The sequence below is a fragment of the Bufo gargarizans genome, chromosome 3 (genome assembly GCF_014858855.1).
Source record: "Bufo gargarizans isolate SCDJY-AF-19 chromosome 3, ASM1485885v1, whole genome shotgun sequence".
NCBI classification, from domain to species: Eukaryota; Metazoa; Chordata; class Amphibia; order Anura; family Bufonidae; genus Bufo; species Bufo gargarizans.
The window spans coordinates 74,103,556-74,129,984 of record NC_058082.1 but is presented as its reverse complement, the minus strand read 5'-3'; the positions used below and the strand labels follow the sequence as shown (position 1 = coordinate 74,129,984).

The window sequence follows — 26,429 nt, the reverse complement described above, 5'->3', positions numbered from 1 at the left end:
AGGATAGGTCATCAGTATCTTATCGGTGGGGTTTTGACACCCGGACTCTCGCTGATCTGCTGTTTTGAGAAGGCACCGGTGCTCCTGTGATCGCCGCAGCTTTCTCTGTGCTCACCGAGCACAGCGCTGTACATTATATAGCGGCTGTGCTTGGTATGGCGCATAGCCCTACTGAAGTGAATGGCGCTGAGCTGCGATACCATGCACCGCCACTATACAACCCAACACTTTTGGGAGTCAAGTATCAAAGCTTTACAAAAGGCTTAGTTTCTACAGCAAAAAAGTTTAAAGATTTGATGCAAAGTTAATTTTGCACAAAAAGTTTGCGTTTTTCAACGCTGTTGCCATTTTTTTCAGTGGGTGGGGCTTAGTGAAGGGGAGAGGCCTCCATGGGTCAACACATTTGCTGTATTTAATGTTAGAAAACTGGTGTCAATTGCAACTGAAATCTACTCCATTGCCCAGCTGCAGTAGATTTCAGTTTGTGGCGCATGGACAACAGAAGATGGGACACATTTATGAATAGGCAGCTTCCTCCAGCTGGCTTTTCGCTAGGACTGGCGTGCCAAACGCCAGTCTTAGTAAATGACCCCCTTTGTCTAGAAATGCTACTCCAGTTTTTCTATGGCAAAGCTACCCATGCTCACTTTCCCAACCACTTTTAAAAACTGTAGTGAGTAGTGTAAAAATGCAAAAAGTCCCAAATTTTTTGTGCAAGTGATCTCAAAAGAGTTTCAATACTTTGAAACCAGAATTCTGGAGTGCATGTGTGATAAGTTAGGGTTAGGGTCTGGAGAGCAGGGTGTAATAAGTTCCCCCAAATTGTGTTTAGTTTGAAAATATCTCCATTACATGGCATGATATGGTAGCACCATATGGGGCACATGGACTTTGCTGTTTCACCTTGCCTCTGGAGCCTGAGGGAAGGAGTCCCTGTCTGAGAAGACCATTGCTATGAATGATATGTGATAGTTGGGAGACATATTGGCACAAAAACTCCATGTATTACTAAGTACTGTCTGGATTGTCTATGGACGATGCTGCGCGCACAACAGTCTGGAAGCTGCTTATGTGATAGCAACCGCCCAGTCTAGATACTAGGTCACATTGTGAGAAGTGCTTGGTTTCAGGCGTGTACTTACACTGGTAAATGTGAAGGAAGGTCTCCCCTAGTTTACTGGTGAGCAGGGGCTCTGGAAGGTCCCTGAAGAACTGCTTCATCATGTCTGCCACATCGTACGCACACTGGCCATCGTAGTTTACATTCTCGGGGCTGCTCTCATTCATCTGGCGCAGGGCCTGGATTCGAGACTTAACACCAGACTTTCTAAACAAGCCGACCTGCGGATAAAGTAAATGTTTTCCATGACCATTCACTTGGCATCATTTATCTTCCGTACATAAAAAAATACATACGTTTTCTGACATATTTCTCATCTACTATAAACAATTTATCGCAAAACCTAAAGGGTTCTTACTCAGATTGCCATTAAAATACAATTTACAACTCAAGCAAAAGTATACACAGTGTTCAATAATTCTCATCTTAGTCTGCCATAGGCTCATACTGTATTACATAAAGTGGGAGGCACATGGATTTGGATTTTTATTTAACTGCATGCTTTGTTAAGGAGGTGGAAAACAGGGGCACCATATGGCCATTGAAAGTCCAGCGGTCCATAGGAACTCCATGTACAGCTAAATAGGGTTTGTGCATGGAAACTTAAAGAGCATCTGTCAGCAGATTTGTACCTATGACACCGGCTGACCTGTTACATGTGCGCTTGGCAGCTGAAGGCCTCTGTGTTGGTCCCATGACTATATGTGCCCGCAATGCTGAGAAAAAGGTTTTAAGATATGCAAATGAGACTCTAGGAGCAACGGGGGCATTGCCATTACACAATGGTCCTATCAATCAAAGTAGAGAGGGTGCGGTAGCTGCTGAGAAAGCAGAGTCTGTAGTTCTAACAGCATCCTAGAGGCTCATTTGCATATATTATATATATTTTTTTTTTTTGGAAAAGCTGGCACATATGAACATGGGACCAACACAGATGTCTTCAGCTGCCAAGCGCACATGTAACAGGTCAGCCAGTGTCATAGGTACAAATCTGCTGACAGATGCCCTTTAAAATTGTATTCCAGCAATTTGAAGTTATTAGATCAGGCATCCTCAAACTGCGGCCCTCCAACTGTTGCAAAACTACAACTCCCAGCATGCCCCAACAGCCTACAGGTATCAGCCTACAGCAGGGCATTATGGGAGTTGTAGTTTTACAACAGCTGGAGGGCCGCAGTTTGAGGATGCCTGTATTAGATCAATGGGAGTCACACCCCACAGTGCCCCCAAGATGAACAGAGCGGCATGTTAAGAAATGCGCATTGCCACTCCTCTCCTCTCCATGATACTGCAGGAGATAGCAGAGTACAGAGCTCAGCTATTTCTGTCATGTCACATAGAGATTAATTGGCAGAATGCCCCATTAAAGTGGCCATATACATTAGGGTAATGTCAGCTGACCATCTAATGTGCAGTGGGCTCCCAAGTCTCCTGCACATATTGGTGGAAAGAAGTGTCAGAAGGTTAGATTTGGTTTTGTTTCCTTCCAGACTTTCCTGGGTGGTGGATTGCTCCCCTTACCCTTGATCTGAGTCAAAGTCATGCTTGTCTTAGAACTCTATTTTACCCTTGACTTACGGAATAGCTAAACATTCCCATACATATGGAGCATGACTGTAAAAGTAACATTCTCAGCCACAGATTGCTACAATGTAAGGACCAATAAATCTTGGGCCCAACTTCCAAGAGGGTACCTTCAACTTAATGTTCTTAGTGGACAACCACACCAAATGACCCACACACAGGTCCGGACCAGTCATACGTCTCTTGTCAGCCATACGTTTATATCTTTCGCCCATTTTTTTTAAAATTGACTTGAATCTTTCGCCAGATAGATGACAGTGAGGAAGAGAATCTTTCCTCTTCAGGTACCAAACCGAGGGTGAAACCCATATGCACCAAAAAATGGTGAATTATCAGTGGACTCCTATCTACGGTTATTTAAGGCAAACTCAGCCAAAGACAAAAATGAAGACCACGCTTCCTGATTCTCAGGGACAAAACACCTCAAATAAGTTTCCAGATTCTGGTTAGTGCGCTCAGTTTGTCCGTTCGACTAAGGGTGGAAAGCTGAAGAGAGAATGCCCTCCAGAACCTGGAAACAAATTGCGTCCCCCTATCCGACACCACACCAGAGGGAATGCTGTGTAATTTCACAATGTTATCAATAAACACTTGCGCAAGAGTTTTGGCATTGGGCAAACCTGATAATGGTATAAAGTGCACCGTCTTCCCAGAGGAACTAGGCAAATCAGTGATGAAGTCCATGGACAAATGCATCCAGGGACGGGATAGACAAAGGAAGAAGAGATCCTGAAGGCTGCGTATGAGTCACCTTGGTACGTGCACAGGTCTCACAGGCTGCCACATTACTCTCCACACCTTTACGTAAACCTGGCCACCAGAATCTCCGGGAAATTAGATCCACAGTGGATCTGCTCCCAGGGTGTCCTGCAAGGACAGTATCATGATGTTCCTTGAACACCTTGTGCCAAAGCCCAGAAGGAACAAACAACCTCCCTGAAGGACAGGAATCAGGTGCCTCACCTTGAGCTTCCAACAACTCTGCCTCAAGTTCGGGATAAAGAGCGGAAACCACCACCCCATCAGCTAAAATCGGAGCAGGATCCTCCGAATCTCCACCCCCAGGAAAGCTACACGACAAAGCACCTGCCTTGACGTTTTTTTACCCCAGTGCGATAAGTGACCACAAAATTAAATAAGGTAAAAAACAATGACCATCTAGCCTGACTTGGGTTCAGACGCTTTTCCGATTGCAGGTAGATTCTTATGATCAGTAATTACCGTAATGGGATGAATCACTCCTTCTAACCAATGATGCCATTCTTCAAAGGTCAATTTAATGGCCAACAACTCTCTATTACCAACATCATAGATTCCTTCGGCAGAAGAGTTTTTTGTAAAAAAAAAAAAAAGGGGCGCCATTTGCCAGGAGAAGGAACCTGCGACAAAACTGCTCCAACTCCCACTTCAACCTCCACAATGAAAGGTTGAGAACATCAGGTTGCACCAGAATGGGAGCAGAAGCGAAACATTTCTTTATTGCAGAAAAAGCATGTAATGCCTCTTCAGACCAGACTGAGAAATCCACACCTTTCTTGGTCATATCGGTCAAAGGCTTGACAACAGTAGAATAATTCAGGATACATTTTCTGTAGTAATTAGTAAACCCCAAAAACCCAGACGAGACGATCGGGAAGTAGAGGATCCACTAGGGGTGGGCGATATAGACGATATGCGATATAAACTATATAAATCTGGCCAACGATAGAGATTTCGTTTATATCGCCATATCTCAGTAGAACATGGCATGCGCCGCTTTCGGCACTCACCATGTTCTCCTGAGCCGGCACAGTGGAGAAGGAGGGAGTCCTGAGGAGAGGTGGGATCCTGCCCACAACAACAAACAGAAAGGAAACACAGAAAGACCTGTCAGATAGACTCACGAGCTGCAAGTCTACCCGATCTTCTCAGATCTTTCACAGGGCAGGCAGTGACAATACCACACAAGCTTATTTTTAGACCCAAATCCTATGCCTTTCGTAATAACAATGAGACATTTTTCGTTCCAGAAATTTTGCTCTAGATTTTTCACAGATAAAAGGGTTGGCCATTCCATACATATGAATGCGTCACTGTCTGAAGGCACTCAGAGAGACAGCAGTTATAATGTGGCTTTTTCTGCTCGCATTGAGATGTCTCTGAGGAATTATATGCTCTCTCCCAAGACCTCAGATCTAAAATTATATTGTGTGGGAGGACAGTGAACTAAGAAATCCTTGTTCTAATTGTCCTGAGAGCAGCACAATCTGCATTATGTTTTGACAACATAAAAGCCAGCAGTATCCATCTCTCTTATAAGGACAAAGATCTTTTAGTCGAAGGGAAACCATACTATTTATTGAACCGTCCCTCACGTTAGTCGTTGTACTGCATTTGTTTCCCGGAAATATACAGTAAACATGTGGGAGAATATTTTTTACGGCCGGTTGTAGTGATTACATGTTGTCCATTTGTAAGCAGACGTCTGGTTTCTCATGCTGGAAAAGTAAGACATTCCCTTGTTTGCTTAAGCAATAGAAAACCACTGTGAATACTTTTGGTTTTCGTCATTGCTTACTTTGGAGATGTTCTCCTAATACATTTCCTTTGCAATGATGTTACAGTATAAATACTATGCACCACTCATTGACAATAAAAAACATAATGCACCAAAGAGTTGTTGGAATGGAATAAAACTATGGGTGAATGTAATGATGATATATGGAAGCGATTACAATATCAGAGGGCAAAGTATACTTTTTTTGGAGAACACTGTACAACTGAAAATAGGCTCCTGTTTGGACACCTCTAGCCTGAAAGCAACATGAGACACGGTTGGGCATGGAGGCATACCAGTTCCATATGGTATCCTGCAACGCATTTCCCACAGATGTTGCAGTTGGGTCTGTAGATACTGCACAATCATAGGTTGCAGAACCTGGCATCCCAGGTGGTCCCACAAATGCTTGATTGGTGATAATCTGGCAACCAGACAGGCCAAGAAAGTGTTGCAATCTGGCAGAGACAATCCTGAGAAACCCTTGCTGTGTGTGGGTGATCATTATCCTGTTGAAATATGCCAGTTGGAAGCCCTTCCATGAGAGGAACACATGTGGCGGCAGGATGTCCTGCACATATCATTGAGCTACCAGTGTCCTTCCTATCACTATGACTGTTGCATACAATGGCTCCCCAGATTATCAGACCAACCAAGTCAGTGTGTCACTCCACAGCAAAGGCAGGATTGTAGCGCACACCACAAGGCCTCCATACTAGAACCCAACCATCGTCAGATACAAAACAACCTGGATTCATCATTAACGACGATAGTTCCAGTCCGTAGCAGTCCAGGTTCGTTGTTTATGACACCACTGCAAATAAAAGCAATGGTGGCTGGCTGTCAACTCCAGAACACAGAATGGGCACCTTGACACAAAATGTATTTCTGCTAAGCACCTGAAAATGCTCTGGGCAGAGGGAGGAGTGTGTAATGAAGGTGCAACGAGTGTCTGGATGGTGGACAACAAAACTATGGGAGCTGCTCCTGCTTGTCAGTGGATCAAACGATCCTCTCTACTAGTGGTCCATCTGGGCCATCCAGAGCCTGTTCACCATGTGTGGGTGCCCTCACGTAACCCTTGCTCCCAGCACCTCCTAACAGCTAGGTCAGAATGGCCTAGTTGGTGGGCTATTCGTCGAAATGACCTTCCCGCTTCTCAGTCCAAAGCCTGTCATCTGGGCATAATGCCTTTTAGTGCGTTGTAGAGGCATGTTTAGCAGTCAGCAATCTCTCACCAAGAGGTAAACTACTCAAAAGCAGACTCTGAGAGCCTTTTTATAGGGCAGCGGAGGAAGCACTTTTAGGTTTCTTTCACACAAGTGAGTTTTCCGCGCGGTTGCAATGCGGGACGTGAACACGTAGCACCTGCACGGAATCCTGACCCCATTCATTTCAATGTGTCTGTGTACATGAGCGTTTTTTTTTCACGCATCAGTTCTGCGCTGCTTGAAAAATGCAGCATGATCTATATTCTGTGTTTTTCACGCAGCCCTGGCCCCATAGAAATGAATGGGGCTTCAGTGAAAAACACATTGCCCCTGGAAGCAAGTGTGGATGCGATGCATTTTTCACTGATGGTTGCTAGGAGATGTTGCTTGTAAACCTTCAGTTTTTTATCACGCGCGTGAAAAAACGCATCAAAACACATTGCACCCACACGGAAAAAACTGAACAACTGCAATCGCAGACAAAAGTGACTGAACTTGCTTGCAAAATGGTGAAAGCATCCTAAACACATCCAGAGCCAATCCGCCACGCTCGTGTGAAAGAGGCTTTATACTTTCTTGTGTCATAACTATGTGCCAAGTTCTGCAGCAATCTGACATTTCTATCTCGGTGCGTTATGCTTTTTTTTTTGTATATATGGCTTATAACTTGTAATTTAATAGCTGTTTTGTAAAGTGACCCAAGACAGCCAACTGCCCTGTATTACAGATGGTTCCAGGACTGGCAAATGTTCTGCCGTTTGATGGTTTTGACATTTGCCACCCTTACGTTTATCTTTCTTGTGCTGATACGGTACACTGGTTATAAATGTTGGTTTTAGTTCTTCCATGCTAAAGCTGACCATACACATTAAAGGGAGTCTGTCACCTTATCTCAGCCTTTTAGACAGCTCAGATCAGGTTATAGACTCCTTTTCCCTCATTACAATGGAACCTTTATTTGTTCTGTCCCTCGCCGAGATCTTTAAAAAAAGAGTTTTTAAACCTATGCTAATGAGGTTCGGCAAGTGCCCAGGGGCGGCTTTACTGCAGCAAGTGCCCAGGCCCCTCGGCAATGTGCCCAGAAAACCACACCTCTTTCACCCCTCTGACCCGCCCTTGTTTCCTGTTACCTCCTCCTCTCCATCCAAGATCTCGCACCTGCGCTGCCGGCGCATGCGCAGTCCAACTACCTGTTCCTCTGCCCATAAGGGCACAGCAGTGTACAGGTGTGGGACAAGTGGGGATCGGCACAGGCGCGAGATCTTGGATGGAGAGGGGGAGGTAACAGGAAACAAGGGCGGGTCAGAGGGGTGAAAGAGGTGTGGTTTTCTGGGCACATTGCCGAAGGGGCCTGGGCACTTGCTGCAGTAAAGCCGCCCCTGGGCACTTGCTGAACCTCATAGTAGGAATAGTAGGAAACAAGGGCGGACCAGAGGGGTGAAAGAGGTGTGGTTTTCTGGGTACATCGCCGAGGGGCCTGGGCACTTGCTGAAGTAACGCTTCTCCTGGGCACTTGCCGAACTAAATTAGCATAAGTTTAAAAAGTCTTTTTTTGAAGATCTCGGCGAGGGACATAACAAATAAAGGTACCATTGTAATGAGCGCAAAGCAGTCTACCTTTAAATTAATGGCGGCCAAACTTGCTGATTTTGGTATCCAACTAATGCGTATGGGAGTGATCCAACTTTCTCAATTATGGCAGATGTGTCTTGCAGCCGATTGCTCCTCTCTCCTCATTTAGGACACATGCATGGTCGGCCATGTCAAGTGTGGAGGTGTATGGGGGTCGAGAGGATCACGGTCGTCAGGTCAGCCACGGGTGTATGTTTGGCTGACAGCTATCTAAAACGCCACTCAACAGCTTAACTTGACAGTTGCACATGCTAGTAGGACATTTACACGGTAGCATTGTTCTTACCTGATCAAGGCAGTTGCTGCGCAGGAACCGTAACGCCTGCTGAATGCTTTGTGGTAATGGTTGCCCAGTTCTCTGCACATGAACCATCAGGGGTACACCAAAAACATTCTTATCCTTGTAATCAGGGCCCTTCATTCTCTTCATAAATTTTGGTACAGACCTTAAATTGAGATGGAACAAAGAATTATGTAAAAAGCTGCCTACCTAGTAATGAATGCGAGCACACAGTATTAAGCTTAGCTACTCACCATGTCCACCCATGTTTGTTTGACATGGAATATTTTTCCATGATGGCGGTCAGCCGTAACAGGGAGAACTTTTGCAGCAGATTGAGCTGGCTCGCAGACTGGTTGCTGATTTGAAGTGATGCCAGAGACCTGCTCAGCTGGTGAGATGCCTGAAAACTGTGCCACCTCAAATGTCTACAGGAAAATATTTAGGTTAGAAACAGCTGTCAATACAATGAGGCAAATAAAGAATAAAATCCATGACATATCTCATTTTCTTATATAAACATATCTATGAATCTATACTATAAAAGTGAATGTCTGTTTGTCCTCTATATAAATCCAAAAGCCTGAACCATTTCACCTTAAATTTGGCACATATGTAAAATGCCATGAGTTCTTTGAAGCAGCTGCCTAACACCCTGAAAATGAAAATGGTTGAGGCCAACAAAGCAGGAAAAGGTTTTAAGAAGATAGCAAAGAGTTTTCAGTTTGCCATTTCCTCAGTTCGAAATGTAATTAAGAAATAGCAGTTAACGGGAACAACGGAGGTCAATAAAAGGTCTGGAAGACCAAGAAACATTTCAGACAGCTGCTCATAGGACTGCTAGAAAAGAAAATCAGAACCCCCGCTTGACTGCAAAAGACCTTCAGGAAGATTGTGGTACATTGTTCTACTGTTCAGCGAAACACAAATATGCACAAATATGCATAAATATGGCCTTCGTGGAAGAGTCATAAGAAGAAAACCTACCCTGCATCCTCACCACATCATTCCACATTAGAAGTTTAAAAAAGAACATCTAAACAAGCCTGATGCATTTTGATAACAAGTCCTGTGGACCGATGAGGTTAAAATAGAACTCTTTGGGGTTGTCTTGCAGCCAATGGCACAGGAAACATTTTACAGTTAGAGTGAAGAATGGATTGAATGAAATTCCAGCTAATTCTGGAAGCAAACATAACACCAACTATAAAAAAGCTGAAGTTGAAAAGAGGATGGCTTCTACAAATGGATGATCCTAAACAAACCTCAAAATCCACAATAGACTACCTCAAAAGGAGCAACCTGCAGGTTTAAACCATGGCCCTCACAGTCCCCTGATCTGAACATCATTGAAAATCTATGGATAGACCTCACAAAGAGCAGTAGAAGTAAGACGGCCCAGGAATTTCACAGAACTGGAAGACTTTTGCAAGGAAGAATGGATTAAAAGATTAAAACAAAGTTGGGAAAGAAATCGACTTTGGATCTTGGATAGGAAGCTCGATTCGCTCACTCCTAAATGTTATGTTATCAGCCATCATCAGAAGATTGTGTACAGTGGACATACAGTATATACATAATACAGCACTCGCTCACTGTTATCAGCCACTATCCGTGGATTATATACAGAGGATATATACACTATATACATAATACAACACTCGCTCACTGTTGTTATATTAAGAGCCATTATCTGAGGATTGTATACAGAGGATATATACAGTATATACATCATAGAGCACTCGCTCACTGTTGTTCTATGTTAGCCACTCTCTGAGGATTGTATACAGAGGATATATACAGTATATACATAATACAGCACTCACTCATGGTTGTTATGTTATGAGCCATTATCAGAAGACTGTGTATAGAGGATATATAGAGTATACACATCATACAGCACCCCTTTATACCCAGGAAGCGCAGGTACATTTTTTAGTATATGTATAAAGGCCAATAATGATAACTGGACATAATAGCAGTTGAGTCGTCTATGTCATGGGGACATTTGAGGGAAGGGATTATATTTTTTGAAGATGAAGAGAATGAGAATACATATAAAGAGGAGCTTTCACCTCTCCTGACATGTCTGTTTAAAGTAAATACTTGCATTCCCCATGTAATAACAATATTCTTATGACTTCACGTTGTGCCATTCTTCGAATATTCCTTCTACAATTTTATAAAACTATGGTATCGTCTGAGCAGGAAAATTCTGGAGCTGATGTATAATGTTTGGCAACTAATTAAGATGATATATTTGGTTGAAGGGGTATTTAGGTTTACGTGGAGTAATATCCATTTACAAGAATTAAATAGAACAGAAGATGCTGAGTTCTGGGAGAGGAAGGGAGTTATTTATTTGGACTAAATGTTGGGAGAAATAGGAGTATTGGACCGGGAAAGTCTGAATGGAAAATATAATTTAGGTCCTGGAGGTTTGTTTTATTACTTGAAATTTCTGAATGCCTGCAAAGCTGAGGATCAGAATCATTGTAAGTTAGTGGAAGTTCCTGAAGTATTGAATGGTCTGATGAATATAATCTCATTTAAAGGGCATCTGTCAGCAAATTTCTACCTATGAAACTGGCTGACCTGTTACATGTGCGCTTGGCAGCTGAAGGCATCCGTGTTGGTCCAATTTTCATATGTGCCCACATTGCTGAGAAAATTATATTTTAATACATGCAAATGAGCCTCTAGGAGCAACGGGCGCGTTGCCGTTCCTCCTGCTCTCTCTGCAACTGCTTCACCTTCTGCACTTTGACTGACAGGGCCAGAGAGTGAAAACATCATCACATCTGGCCCTGTCAATCACCACGCCCCCACAGATATATTAAAACCTCATTTTTTTCAGTAATGTGGGCTCATAGGAGCATTGGACCAACACAGATGTCATCAGATGCCAAGTGCACATGTAACAGGTCAGCCAGTGTCATAGGTACAAATCTGCTGACAGGTGCCCTTTAATGAAGATTTAATAAGTATAATTTTTTTCCCTCTAAAACTGGGGTGCATCTTATAGCCCCCAAAAAAATTGTACATTTGGAAAAAATAATTATAGGAAGAAGAAGAAACTTTCTACATTTGTTATTTGGAATCCATGGTGTAGGGATAAGTTAAGCATTGTATGGGAGGATTGTTTGGGCTGAGAGTGAGGGTTTATATTTTTTGTATTGTAGGGTGGGTGATTTGATAAAATATGGAAATTGTCTTATTGTTTGTTTTGAATTATGTTATGACAATGAAAATAAAATAAAAAAATAAATAAAATCCTGCTGTAATGTTATAAATAAGTGTACAAATGGGTGTTACCAGTTGGGGGGTGTTCCTGCATAGTCTGAGACTGTCCAGTTGGTGCTGCCAATGTCAGACTGTGCAAGGACACACACCCCACACACATCCGACTGCAGCTTTATTAATAAATTACTAGTAGGAATGGCACAACATAGAGTTGTGAGAATAAATGCTGCAGAATTGTGTATTTATGCAGAATACAATTATTTAGAAAAAAAAACTTGTTAGGAGTGGTGACGGGTCTTCTTCAAAACTAGGTGGGTTTCGAGCAAAAGAGAAGATTGTACCTGTTTGTTCTCGTAAGAGATGCTCCAACTCCTGAGTCTCTTCTTTCTCTTGTTCCTGTTGCATCTGACTCATTAAGAGATGCCGCATCTCTTTCCAAATCACTCGGGGTTGTCCTTCCATCGGATATAGAATTTCCTTCAAAGTCTCCGCCTACTGGATTTGGTGTACGGAATACTGGGGTGGGAATCTGGAACAGCGATACATTGTCGTCTTGCAATTCTGGCATAATATCTTTTGACCAATGGTCAACGGACTGCTGAAGTCCATTGATATGTTGTAGTACATCATCTAAATGGGGGAAAAGATCATCTTTTTCCAGGTCCATGAGATCTCCAGTGCTGGCATACAAATGGGATCCTGGAACATTATCATATACACTAAGCCTGCTGCCTCTTGGACATCTTGAAGATAAAGGTCTTGGTTCTTTGACACAAAGTCCCTTTTGCCCACTGAGTGATATGCTTGCACCTCGCCAGTTTACACCCCCGAGATTCTCAGAAGGTGAGAGGCTTTCAATAGATATTGCTTTTGGAAATGTTCCAGGCTTGTGGTCCTTTGGAATATATACAACCAGATCCTCTTGGGAATGAAATTCATTTTTATGATTCTGGCTGGGTTTAGCCCGTATCCCAGTCATTGTGAAGAGGTCAACGTCCTCCAGGTACATGCCGGCACGTTTGTTTGATTCAGAAACCTCAGCATTTTTTAAACTTGAAGTGCTTTCATTAATTGTTCTTGTTTCTGAGTTTGAGTCCAAGTTTCCAGTTACCTTAAAGTCCATAATGGAGTCATTTACTGGTCCATTACCTATCTGAACACAGTTCATTGATTTTACAGATTCGGGCTCCAGTTGCAGAATAGGCTCACTAATTATTAAACCTACCGCTTTAGGTGGTCCTTTCAGTTTCCCATGGGCTCCTTTGCCGCGAAGAGTACCCATGCATTTTAGAAGTGTTTTTGCTTTTGTATGTGATTTATCAGTCTTTACATTTAATTTACCATCTGAGATATCTCTTGGCCAATATGAGTTGGAATCTGGCACGCACATTGTGTCATTACACTCAAACGTATCACTGGAAGCACATCTGCAGTCACTCCCACCGCTACTTCCACTGTGAATAGAACATATTTCAGGCTCACTGAGATCTGTCAGCACACTTTCACTACTTGTCGTGTTTTTCATGTCCCCGGATGACCCAAGTCTTTCTGATCTTCCGAGCAGTGTATCAATGTCATCCACCCGAGACCATCGACGACTGAATCTTTGGAATGTCCATTTGTCACTGATTGCGCAAAGATCTTCTTCATCTGAATCTTCACTCTAAAAACAGGAAAGACAATGTTACATCCTTAATATTACATCTACTACGGCCTAGGCCTCATTCCACGGGCCTGTGCTCTCCCAACAGGCGTGATGAGGTGACATCATTGCGCCTGTTGGGCTGAGTGAATAGTGCACAGGCCAAGCATCATTCTCTGGCCTGCCCACTCTCCCACTCATCAGATGCCATGACGTCACTGCATCACGCCTGCTGGGGAGAGGTGGATGTTCTTCGTTCTTCATTGGGGAAACAGGGCTAGGTGAGTATTACAGTTTTTTGTTTGTTTTTTACACCACAAGGGCTTCACTTATGTAAAAGGAGCACTGAGGGGGGACCATTACTGTGTGGAGTGACTAAGGGACAAATCGACTCTGTGGGGTACTAAGGGGGGATAACTACTGTTTGGGGGCATTAAAGGGGCATAACTACTGTGTTGGGGCACTAAGGGTGAACTCTACTGTGATTGAAAACTAAGGGCATTCTACTGTGTTTGAGTACTAAGGGGGAGTTATACTGGGGGCAGTAAGGGGGCATAAATTCTGTGGGTGTGTGGTCGTCTAGCGAGCGTGGGTGGTCTTGACTAGCTGAAAGAGGGGGATTGCTGGGAAGGGGGGTCTGTTCAAACATTTGTTATGGGGCCCTAGTTATGTCCCTGTGTGTAAGTGTGCTGCCGATCACTCAACATTATGCAAAATTCTCATTTGTTGGGTCATCTAATTGTTTATGGATGCAGCTTAAACCAGCAAGGAACGATTGGGAACCAATGGTTTACTTCAGATCATTGCCATGTGTACTGACCCGTGTAGATGGGCCCTAATGATAGGCATTTACAGTATTTTCCTGAAAAATCTTTTAATAACAGCATCATTATGCCTATAGTTATAGGGCCTCAGGGATCCCAAGGTCTCAGGTACAGTAGTAATGCTATGGTAGATAATTCAATTTTGATAACATTAATGATTTTGTAATTAACCCAAATGTAATAATCTTGAAATTTATGAAAATTTTACATTGAATGGGATTTCATTTCTATGACATTTTGCTTATTTGATGTTATAAATTCAACACATTCTGTCCATCTACATGCCCCACTTTACAAGTTATGCAATTTTAATGGGTAACTAATCGATTTACTGACACTTCAAATCTCGGCAGTCTGTCTGACAGACAGGAAAGGACTCAGGTAATCCACACCAGCGGCTCTGGCTCTGGTGATGCTAATTATTTCCTCTACACTAAATTTCATTAATGTTAATTAGGAACTCTTTTTCTATTGAGCAGCCCATTTAACAAGACGTGGTCAAGAGGCAGAATAACAAATTAGACTCCAAAGACACTAGTGCACAAAGAAAAAAAAGTTATTTGACTAAGGTCCCATTCACACGAACGTATGTACGGGTCCGTAGCCGTTCCGCAATTTTGCGGAAGGTCTGCGGATCCATTCATTTCTATGGGCCCTCAAAAGATGCGGACAGCACACTGTGTGCCGTCCGCATCCGTTATTCCATACCGCTGCTCCGCAGAAAAGATAGAACATGTCCTATTCTTATCAACAATCGCGGACAAGAATAGGCATTTTCTATTATGGTTGCGGCCATGTGCGGTCCGCAAATTGCGGAACGCACATGGCCGGTGTCCGTGTTTTGCGGATCCGCAAAGCCATACGGTCGTGTGAATGGGCCCTAAGACCTCATGCACACGACCGTAGTTATGGTCCGCATCCGAGCCGCAGTTTTTGCGGCTTGGATGTGGACCCATTCACTTTAATAGGGCCGCAAAAGATGCGGACAGCACTCCGTGTGCTGTCCGCATCTGTTGCTCCGTTCCTATGCCCTGCAAAAAAAAAAATATAGCATGTCCTATTCTTGTCCGTTTTGTGGACAAGAATAGCCATTTCTACAATAGGCACACGGGCGACTTCCGTTTTTTGCGGATCAGCGGACCGCAAAAAATGGCACGGTCATGTGCATGAAGCCTAATTTGACTAATTTTGTAAAAAGACTTTTTTTCTTACATCCATGTACTGATTTAAGGAGGACCTGTCCCCTCTCCTGGCATGTCTGTTTTAGCAACTATTTGCACCCCCCTTGTAATAACCATTCTGGAGCACTATTCTTATGAATCTATGTTATGCCATTGCTTTATTATTCCTGCCAAAAGTTAAGAAAGAATTACTAGCAGATTGCATTGATGGTCCAGATGGGTGTTACCAGTTGATGATGTATCCCTTCACAGTCTAACACTATCCAATTAGTTCTGCCAGTGTCAGATTGTGCAGAGACACCCCCCTACTGTTAACACCCTTCTGGACCTTCATTGTAAAATGCTAGTAATTCATTCATATTTCATAACTTCTAGCAGGAATAATATAGGAACGGCATAACATAGGAAGAGATTCTCCAGGGAGAATACAAGCAGTAACTAAAACAGACATGTCTGGAGAGGTAAAAGCTCTTCTTTAAAGGGGGAATCCAGTAGTAAAAATGCCCCCCACAATGCCCAGGCCCCTGCTACAGATCATAATTACCCCGCATCACCCGAGATGCTAGGGAGGATGGTCCCCATTGTAGTGTCCTGCTATTGGCAGCGATGGGTGTGCAGGGATCCAGAGGGACGCGGGTGCCGAGAACCAGGAAAGTATCGTCTATAGGAGGGGCCCGGGCATTGTGGGGGGTGTTTGTACTATTGGATAACCCCTTTATTGCATAACCTGGACAAAATTCTGCAGTGCAGAGTCAGTACATTTATTATCTATGAAAATAATTAAAGGGGTTGCCTTATCTCAGACATTCATGGAATATCACTAGGATATATGTCAGATAGGTCCGCTCCTATCTCCAGGATGGGGACGCAAAAGTCAAGGAGAGTACACGGCAAGCGAGCAGACTGCTCTCCACTCATCACTATAGGATTTCCCAAAAAAGTAAGTGAGCGCTCCATTCACCGCTATGGGACTGTTAGAAATAGCCGAGTCGGTACTTGGCTATTTTCGGAACTCCCAAAGCGGTGAAATGAGGGTGGCCACGCATGCGTGACTGCTCCCCATTCACTTTGGGGACCCTGTTCTAGAGATAGGAGCAGATCAAACGTGACACTGATGGTACATCTTAGTGGTATGACATCAATATCTGAGATGAGCCAACCCCTTTAAGGTTTTGTAGTGCTATACCTGCCAGCTGTATATCATTAAGGCTACTGTCACACTGGCATTTTGGTTTCCGGTTGGGAGATCCGTTCAGGGCTCTCACAAGCGCTCCAAAACAGATCAGTTTTGCCCTTAATGCATTCTGAATGGATAAGGATCCGCTCAGAATGCATCAGTTTGGCTCCGTTCTGTCTCCATTCCGCTTTGGAGGCGGACACCAAAACGCTGCTTGCAAAACGGATCCGTCCTGACACACAATGCAAGTCAATGGGGACATAATATGGCACAATAGAAAACGGATCTGTCCCCTATTGACTTTCAATGGTGTTCAATAGCTATGTTAAAGATAATACAAACGCATCCGTTCTGAACGGATGCAGACAGTTGTATTATCTGAACGGATGCGTTTGTGCAGATCCATGACTGATCCGCACCAAACGCGAGTGTGAAAGTAGCCTAATACATATGTACACAGATTCCTGACTCATAGAGGGACTATTGTGGTGCATACAGGGAGATAAAGGCTGGAGCATGCAGTGTTGGACTGAAGTTCCTTGGGTCCACCAGAGAAAATAATTCTGAGGGCCCACTCTTTGTTTTATTAGGGGTCTATTATTGTGGGAGCTTGAGCCCACCAGAGTATCTCCTGGTACTCTGGTGTGCCAGTCCAACCCTGGGCGTATGGGTACGTCAATCTTGATAACTCTCCCCCATAGTGTGGCGTACATAGAGAATAGTACAAAATTAAACCACCCACCATAGATTCAGGCTATCACTGCATGATGAGGGTATGGGACAACAACTGAAAAGCTCCAGGTTGGACACCTCTGCCATAAACCCTAAGTCATCCAGTACACACAATGGTTTTGGAGCAGCCAAGAGAACTGCTCCATCCACTCAGCTTTCTACCTACGAACAGTCAGCGGAACGTGTCTTGGAACGCACTTACCTTCTTCCTTTGGAGGCTGACATCGAGTTTCATGGATGCACACTTGTTCAACGTGTTCAGCCGTCTGGAAGCAAAGACATAGCCTTGAATTATTACGTGACTGACGGAAGACAAGGATCTCTTGCCGTTTGCCAACTTTCCAGTCCTTCCAAGCCTGGCCTCTCATCTCCTCTATGGTGTTCACACAAAATCCAAATGCTTAAAGGAGCTGTCCACGTTTCCTCAGTGTGACTTGGCAACAACTATTGCTGACATTTAGCCTAAAATCCTCTGCAAATGTTTATCTACTGGCATGATCATCGGCTGGAGCTGCTTTAACCTTTTCTGAATGCGCTGTGAATTCTGGGGCTAACCTTCTATTCATCAAGTCGGGAGGGGGGAGTGGCTTGACTTGGCCCAGGGATCCAATTACAGTGGTCACTGGTCATGTGACCAACCCAGGTCCATGTGCCTGACTGTGGTGTAATGCGTTTGCAAATCAGCATGTAATCACTGCAGATCACATTCTATAAGTGGGTCTTAATTAGATCACAATGTTCTGCAAAATCATTTGTGTGCAGCTAAGCCCGTCAGCCTTTCTCTTGCTCCTTAGCATATCTATGAGAGGTTATCTGCAGCCATTGAACCCATTCATTTACAAGTTCATGCCAGATGGCTGCGGCATGCAAACCATTGCAGCGGATTAAGATTTCATTTACTGGGGATGATTGCGGATTTAGCCTCAAATCTCTTCTGCTGCATAACATTGTTTTTAATCTTGACTGTAATGATATTTACATTTACTATATAATAGCGTTTAGGTTACGCAGCTATAAAAGAGTTAATATACTCATTTATAGAATTTTAGCAAATTATACGTTATTATAGAATATCTTTATCCTTGGGCCACCTGTCCAAGTTCAGGATTTCCTGCTGCTCCACAGTATGGCGGCACTTCATGTCTCGTCATAGGGTGCTACGTATGTCGGAGTACAGTAGGATGAAATTATTCTCCCCTAGAATGGATGCTCCTAGAGTAGAGTAGATCCATATGGCATTTTTATGAATGATTCCTATCATGCCCCTGATTGTAAAGATGATGACAGATATTCAATGAAGGTCAGGGGAACCTGATGATGTCGCTGGGACTGGTCGATCAACTAACGTGCTTGGGGTGGTCTCACATCTTCCACTAATGGTGAATGTCCGATATGTTCTCAAGGAGGGAGGACAAGCTGCTGTCGGGCTCCTGGCAGTGGTAGCAATGGTCAGCTACTATGACGAATACTCAAGTAGGTGCAATATTGAGTTTTTTGCCACCAAAGAGGCTCTGCTCATTCTCAGATAGACATGTAGCCATATCATCAATGAGTGTGTATATATATATAATTATATAGACCACCTTTAGGCCTCATGCACATACCCATATTTCGTATCCATGTCTGATCTATATTTTTTGCAGATTGCACACGGACCTGTTCATTTCAATGGGTCTGCAAAAAAAAAAAAACAGCACACAGATGTCTATGTGCTGTCCTCATCCGTGTGTCCGCTCCGCAAATTATAGAAGATTTTCTATCCTTCTCTGTTTTACAGAAAAGAATAGTAATTTCTAAGAATGGGGGTGAGAAAATGCAGATTGCTCTCTGAACGTATCCATATTTAGTGGATCCGTGTTTTGTGGACCGCAATACGGACATGATCGCGTGCATGAGGACTTGCACAGAGGAGCAGCCGAGCGTCTGAAGACATTTAAACCGGACGCAATTAAAGGGGTATCCGGCAATTTATATTGATGACTTATCCTAACGATAGGCCATCAGTATCAGATCGGCTGGGCCCGACACCCAGGGCCCCCGCTGATCAGCTCTTCCTAGACAATGTGTAGTTACCGTACATCAGTCATGTGGCCTAGTTGCAGCTCAGTTCCATTGAAGTGAATGGGTCAGAGCTGCAATACCAAGCACATCTAGTTTAAAAATCGTCTTCAGAGTCCTTGGAGACGAAGACAAAATTAAATTGGCGGTGGATGACAAGTTTAGAGACTGCAACGGATGATGAAAAAAAGGATTTTTGGGGCAGAATGTATGCAGGGAAAAGAAAGGAACAGGTGAATGAAGTATATTAGTAAGTTATTACTATTCACTTACACAGTCTATCTGAGTGGAAAAGAAAGTGTAGTTACTCTTTAAGGATACTTCACACTTGCGTTCTTGTTTTCCGGTATTGAGATCCAGCAGAGGATCTCAATACTGGAAAAAAAATGTTTCCGTCTAGTCCTCAGGCATTCTGAATGGAAAGAGATCTGATCAGGATGCATCAGGCTGTCTTCCGTTCTGGCAGCATTCCGGTTTGTGACCGGACACAAAACCGTTGAAAGCTGCGGTTTTGTGTCTGTTCATAAAAACAAAACAAAAAACTGATCTGCTACTGAAAACAATGTAAGGGCTCATGCACACGAACGTATTTTCTTTCCGTGTCCGTTCCGTTTTTTGTGGACCGTATACGGAACCATTTATTTCAATGGGTCCGCAAAAAAGACCAAAGTTGCTCCGTGTGCATTCCGTTTCCGTGTGTCTGTATTTCCGTTCTGCAAAAAATAGAACATGTCCTATTATTGTCCGCATTACAGACAAGGATAGGACTGTTCTATTGAGGGCCAGCATTTCTGTTCCGCTAAATACGGAATCCGCACGGACGTCATCCATATTTTTTGCGGATCCGTTTTTTTGTGGACCGCAAAATACATACGGTCGTGTGCATAAGCCTTAAGTCAATAGTGACGGAGCCTAAAAAAAACAGACCTGTCACCCAGCCTAACCGAAAGGATGCATCCTGATGTGTAAAATCAAAACGGATCCGTTATTCAGATGCTCTGCCGGATCTCAATATTGGAATTAACAACGCAAGTGTGAAAGTATCCTTACAGTTCCTTCATCTGGCATCTGATAGTACAGAAGTTCTGACACTAGATTTAGGGCTCTTTCACACTTGCGTTGTCCGGATCCGGCGTGTACTCCACTTGCCGGAATTACACGCCGGATCCAGAAAAACGCAAGTGTACTGAAAGCATTTGAAGACGGATCCGTCTTCAAAATGCGTTCAGTGTTACTATGGCAGCCAGGACGCTATTAAAGTCCTGGTTGCCATAGTAGTAGTGGGGAGCGGGGGAGCGGTATACTTACAGTCCGTGCGGCTCCCGGGGCGCTCCAGAATGACGTCAGAGCGCCCCATGCGCATGGATGACATGCGATCACGTCATCCATGCGCCTGGGGCGCCCTGACGTCACTCTGGAGCGCCCCGGGAGCCGCACGGACGGTAAGTATACTGCTCCCCCGCTCCCCACTACACTTTACCATGGCTGCCAGGACTTTAGCGTCTCGGCAGCCATGGTAACCATTCAGAAAAAGCTAAACGTCGGATCCGGCAATGCGCCGAAACGACGTTTAGCTTAAGGCCGGATCCGGATTAATGCCTTTCAATGGGCATTAATTCTGGATCCGGCCTTGCGGCAAGTCTTCAGGATTTTTGGCCGGAGCAAAAAACGCAGCATGCTGCGGTATTTTCTCCGGCCAAAAAACGTTCCGTTCTGGAACTGAAGACATCCTGATGCATCCTGAACGGATTTCTCTCCATTCAGAATGCATTAGGATAATCCTGATCAGGTTTCTTCCGGCATAGAGCCCCGACGACGGAACTCTATGCCGGAAGAAAAGAACGCAAGTGTGAAAGAGCCCTTAGGCTCATATAACATCTCTATATAGTAGTAGCGTTACTATACACCTGCTGGGTAACAATGTATACATTTCTACAAACATCACACAATTACAGATTGTGACATTATTACTATCTTTGAAAATTGATGCAAATTACAGCAGATTAGGCAATACAGGTGAAACTCAAAAAATTTGAATATTGTGCAAAGTTCATTTATTTCAATAATCCAATTTAAAAGGTGAAACTAACATATGAGATAGACTAATTACATGCAAAGCGAGATATTTCAAGCCTTTATTTGTGATAATTTGGAGGATTATGGCTTACAGCTTATGAAACCCCAAAGTCTCAGTTTTGAGGTACCCTTTGCCCAGGGGGTATGGATTAATTAGCTGACTAGAGTGTGACACTTTGAGCCTAGAATATTGAACCTTTTCGCAAAACTCTAATTTTAGGCTGAATTAATGCAATTCCTTTTAATTAGCATTACTGAAATAAATGGACTTTTGCACGATATTCTAATTTTTCTAGTTTCACCTGTATATGAAAGTGGAAATGGGAGTTTATAGCGCACTACCTTCCACTCTGACAACCTGAGTAAGTATGATGGTCTTTTACATGATTGAATAGGTATGCTAGTGTAGCATTCATTGCGATGTATAGCGTAGGTTAGCCTGTGCGTTACATAACAATGCCATGCTCGCAAAGACGACTGTAATTTATTGAGTGCTGACTCGTGGCCTGTGCTGCGTCACAGTACTAAAGTATGTATGTATGACAATTGATTGTAATAAAGGTCTTTTACATGATTATAGAGCCTCATGAAGCACTACAGTATGCAGGGACCCTAAATCTACTTAAAAAGCAGCCTCATCCAACAGATAAAGTACCTCGTAAAGATAAGCTAATGGTTCACATATACAATACAAGCCTTATCACAGTTTCACTGGAACGCTCTATCAGTAATGCACTTTACCATTGAACCACAATTCAGACAAATCTCTTTTTTTCCACAATAGTATCCCAAACTCCATAATCTCTGAATTATTTTCTTATTATCTGAAAAATTAGGTTATGAGACAAAAAGGGAATTTAACGAAGTTTCTTATTGTGGCTGCTATTTATTCATCACATACCACAGCAATGTCATGAAGCTTCCCTTTGCCTTGAGAAAGCCATGCTGAGTAAAATGTATCATGGAGTCATTAGTATACGACGGGCAGTTTAAAATAGTTTGCCTTTGATATGCGCCCCATCTGTCATTGCGTCAGTACTGCATCAAGAGGGCCATCGGCGGGCGGACATATCAACTGTCTTCAGACCACCAAAACGTGAACACCTTACAAGACGATCTCGCTCAAGATCATCTTTCTGACACAAGTGACAATTTTAAATTAGTTGGAATAAGTCCCCGTTGCCCTACATAGTCCGATTCTTGATCCATTCATTCTCTTGGTCATTATATGGCTAGCTACATGCTCCAAGTAATCAGGGTCTCCATATGGTCCAAACATTCCAAACCAAACGCTGTGCTACCAAAGTTATATAGGATGTGATTCTAGCAGAGCTGAAGGTTGTTGCATCAGTATAAGAACCAGAACTGGTAGAGAAGAAGTTCCATGATTGTGGAACCTTTAGATAAGATACAGGGTAACGATACAATGAGATCATATATATTTGAGGATGTGCCAAATGAAGAATTCCAGAAGCAGTGGCACTACAATCAACCTGGATCATTTACTGCATCAATACAATCACAAAACTAGTAGACACCAATAATGAAATATGTAAGCAGCACATTTACAGGTCTAAAGCTCATGAACATGACCGTGCTCGGTCCAGGAAATATGGCGAGTGTGTTGGACTCATCTTCTGGAAAAACAATGTTTTTTTTGTTTTTTTTACTCAAACACATCGCATCATAGTAATTTACAATGTAGCAAGTTCCTATCTGACAGAAGGCCTATTGTATCATCACGGTCGTGTGCATGAGCCCTCAAGGAACATTCAACTGTAATTATAAATGACCATTTATTAGGAAAGACTAGAAAATGCCAATCATGGCAGTGGAGGACTTTCAAAGCTAGACAGACCAGTACCAATCATTTAGGTAGACCACTCATTATCAATCTACATTTACACGGATAGGCCAAACAGTGTCTACCATGGCACAAGGGTATTTACATGGTTATGCCAACCAGTACCAAACATGGCAATAGAAGATTTCCAAAGCTAAGCCAAACCGTACCAATGATCAGGGATAAACTAAAGGGCTCTTTACAAGATCCAATTGAACAGAGCATCACTAACCAGCGTTACTAGTCTTTTAGCTATAGAGCAGGAGGAGCTGAGCAGATTGATATATAGGTTTAAAGGATAAGATTCTGCTAAACTTGTAATTTATACATTTATAGCTCTGCTTTTTCTAAACTTAAAGCATCACTAACTTTTCACACAACTCTTGTAACGTCATGCCTTAAAAAAGCACCTGTGTACACGACTTGGCCATAGACTATATCTGATTGTACCGCTTGAGCTACCCCTTAGCGCTGTTTTAATGGATTGAAATAAAATAAACTTTTATGGACTGGTGAGTACCGGGAACTATTTTTCTCTTTCTATTGGATTTAGCTTATGTCTTCTTTGTTCCATTGAGCACCACCAGAGTGAAAACCAAACACAGCTCCACCTGACACGCAGTGGTGCCAACAGTGTTCTTTTGATTGTACATATCAAAGGTTGTGATCGTTCTGAATATCGCGCTCTCTCTCCTCTCTGGTGAGGACGGAATTGAGACAGGCCCATAGACTTCTATGGAGCCCATGTAGTGACGCATTGAATTCACCCCCATTAACAATTATCAGTGACTGACCGCTATCCATGTGTACTCTCTTATACAGAGAATAATTGATTACACCACTTTTCCCCGTGTACAGCTGAAGTCAGAAAAAGAATGCAAATGTAGAAATTACAAGTTTTACTGAATCTTTACCCATAAAAATATATATTAATCTGCTTAGCTCCTCCTGCTCTATAACATGTTGCCTGCAGATTACATTGCATATTTTACCATAGTTATTGGTCATCTTTAAAAGGTTGAAGATTGAGTTATAGTATAGCTACCTTCCCACTGGTTGTATCAGAGGCATTCACTTAAGGCCTCATGCACACGGCCGTTGTTTTGGTCCGCATCCGAGCCGCAGTTTTGGCGGTTCGGATGTGGACCCATTCACTTCAATAGGGCCGCAAAAGATGCGGGTGCTGTCCGCATCCATTGCTCCGTTCCGTGGCCCCGCAAAAAAAAATATAACATGATAACATGTCCTATTCTTGTTCGCGCTTTGCGGACAAGAATAGGCAGTTATATTAAAAGGTTGTCAGTGCCGTTCCGCAAAATGTTTTGCGGATTCATGATTTGCGGACTGCAAAACACACCACGGTCGTGTGCATGTAGCCTCATTATGTCCTTAGGAGTCCAGTGGATGGTTCCACGTAATGACCGACAACCTCACCCGTATGCAGTTATATGGGGAAAACTGTAAGTCATAGAAAGACCACCCCCTGGACTCTTAAGCATAGGAAAAGCAGCGAGTTAAGTAAATAAAATATTCGTTTTACTGAATCTTTTCCAACAAAACTATATATAAATCTTCTCAGCTCCTCCTGCTCTATAAGGTGCTACGTGCTGATCAGACACCTTGATCAGCATTGTAGGTGCTTTAAGGGCTCATGTAGACGAATGTGTATCGGCCGGGCCCGCAAACAGCGGGTCCGCAATATACGGGCACCAGTCATCTGTGCATCGCATTATGGATGTGCATCCATTCACTTGAATGTGTCCGCAATCCGGAAGGTGCGGAACGGAGGCATGGAACCGCACAGAAGCACTAGGGAGTGCTTACGTGGTTTTCTGCCTGTGCCTCTGCACCGCAAAAAAATAGAACCTGTTCTATATTTTTGCTGTGCGGATGGATTATGGACCCATTCAAGTTGAATGGGTCTGCATCTATCTGCGTCAGCCACATGGATGGTGCCCGTGCATTGGGGACCGCAATTTGGGGTCCCCAATGCATGGGAAAGGAGGCACACGTTCCTGTGCACGAGTCCTAAGGCAAACAGTAGAGCTGGTCGGAATCTTGCAGTTATAGATTATCAAGCATGTAATGGTTCTGAGGGCGATGGGGATGACAATAGTGTGGAATACCTTTTTGTGGAAACCATTGTCATTTCCTTTCTCCCACACAACGCGAGACACAATGCAAGGCCCGAAGACCCTCATAGACTTGGAAATGTTTAAATCTGGAACTTTGCCGGTTCCACTGTGTTCTTAAATATTTTATGAACGTGTTTCAGAGTCAGACATCATGTTATGAGTTTTTCATGTGCTGTATTTCTCTCACCCTGATCATTTGTGTCAATGTCCTTGTCTCCTGGGGTCTCCATTTACACATCATGAAGGACGGTGTTAGGTGTGACTACACATTTTTCACAGACAGTAGATACGCATTTATACAGCTAATTACGCCGACCTGACTGTATGGACAGTGTAATGAATGAGGACCTAGGGCATTATTTGGGATCCATGTCTATTCTAATTGATTTCCTGAGGTGTTCAGGATTTGCATATTAGTATTTCATCTCGATAATGAATAAAAGCTGCAACTGTGTCCTTGACTTCTGGTTTGTGTCTTCCTCCTACTAAGTGAAGCATTAGCTGGCTAAGAGCTAGTAACAAACACATCCCAGATGTAGAAGTTATTGCAGGTCAGTGTCCATGACAGATGTTAATACAGTGAAGCAAACAATAACAACCTGCGTAAAACACTATACATGGACATCACGGTGATTGTGCAACGATTACCTCATGGGAACCCCTTCCACAATCACTATGGTGCTGGCAATGGGGAGGCCAGACTCGCCCATCTAAGGACTGGTGGGCCCAAGCTTTGACCAAGGCCTGAAGGCCCCTTTGGAGCCTATTTAGATCTGTTCTCATGATTTGATATATTAGTAGCATATCCGATCGTACTGATGGTATGTCCTGTGTGTACACTGTCCAACTACAGCAGGTGACTGGCTGTAGTGGCCAAATATCTATGTTGAGAGGGATCCCGGGAGGGGAGGGACCCCAGGATACCTCAGAATGGCCGGGGGGGGGGGGGGGTCGGTAAGGTGGGCATTGTTCATTCTAATATTTAGAATATCATTCTAATATTATATGGCTGAACGACCTCTTTAATCATTCCACTTGGCCGTTAGAGACAACGACCCATTGGTACAACAGTCTGGTAGGGGGAAATGATCAACAGACCCTTGCCGCGCTACTTTTCAACCCACTGATCGTTCATCTCTGAAAAGGAACCATGAA

At 43.4% G+C, this 26,429-nt stretch overlaps 1 protein-coding gene across 7 annotated transcripts in view; it reads right to left on the bottom strand.

The window, feature by feature from the left end:
- STARD13 (StAR related lipid transfer domain containing 13) overlaps positions 1 to 26,429 on the bottom strand; it is a 263,932-nt gene that overhangs the window by 14,052 nt on the left and 223,451 nt on the right. For all 7 annotated transcript variants that reach the window (XM_044284955.1, XM_044284956.1, XM_044284954.1 and 4 more), the window contains 5 exons: positions 17,365 to 17,428; positions 11,948 to 13,269; positions 8,618 to 8,791; positions 8,370 to 8,529; positions 1,143 to 1,341 (listed from right to left, as the gene is read on the bottom strand). In XM_044284955.1, coding sequence (XP_044140890.1) covers positions 1,143 to 1,341; positions 8,370 to 8,529; positions 8,618 to 8,791; positions 11,948 to 13,269; positions 17,365 to 17,397 — 1,888 coding nt within the window. In that variant the 5' untranslated portion in view covers positions 17,398 to 17,428. The remainder of the gene's footprint in view (positions 1 to 1,142; positions 1,342 to 8,369; positions 8,530 to 8,617; positions 8,792 to 11,947; positions 13,270 to 17,364; positions 17,429 to 26,429) is intronic.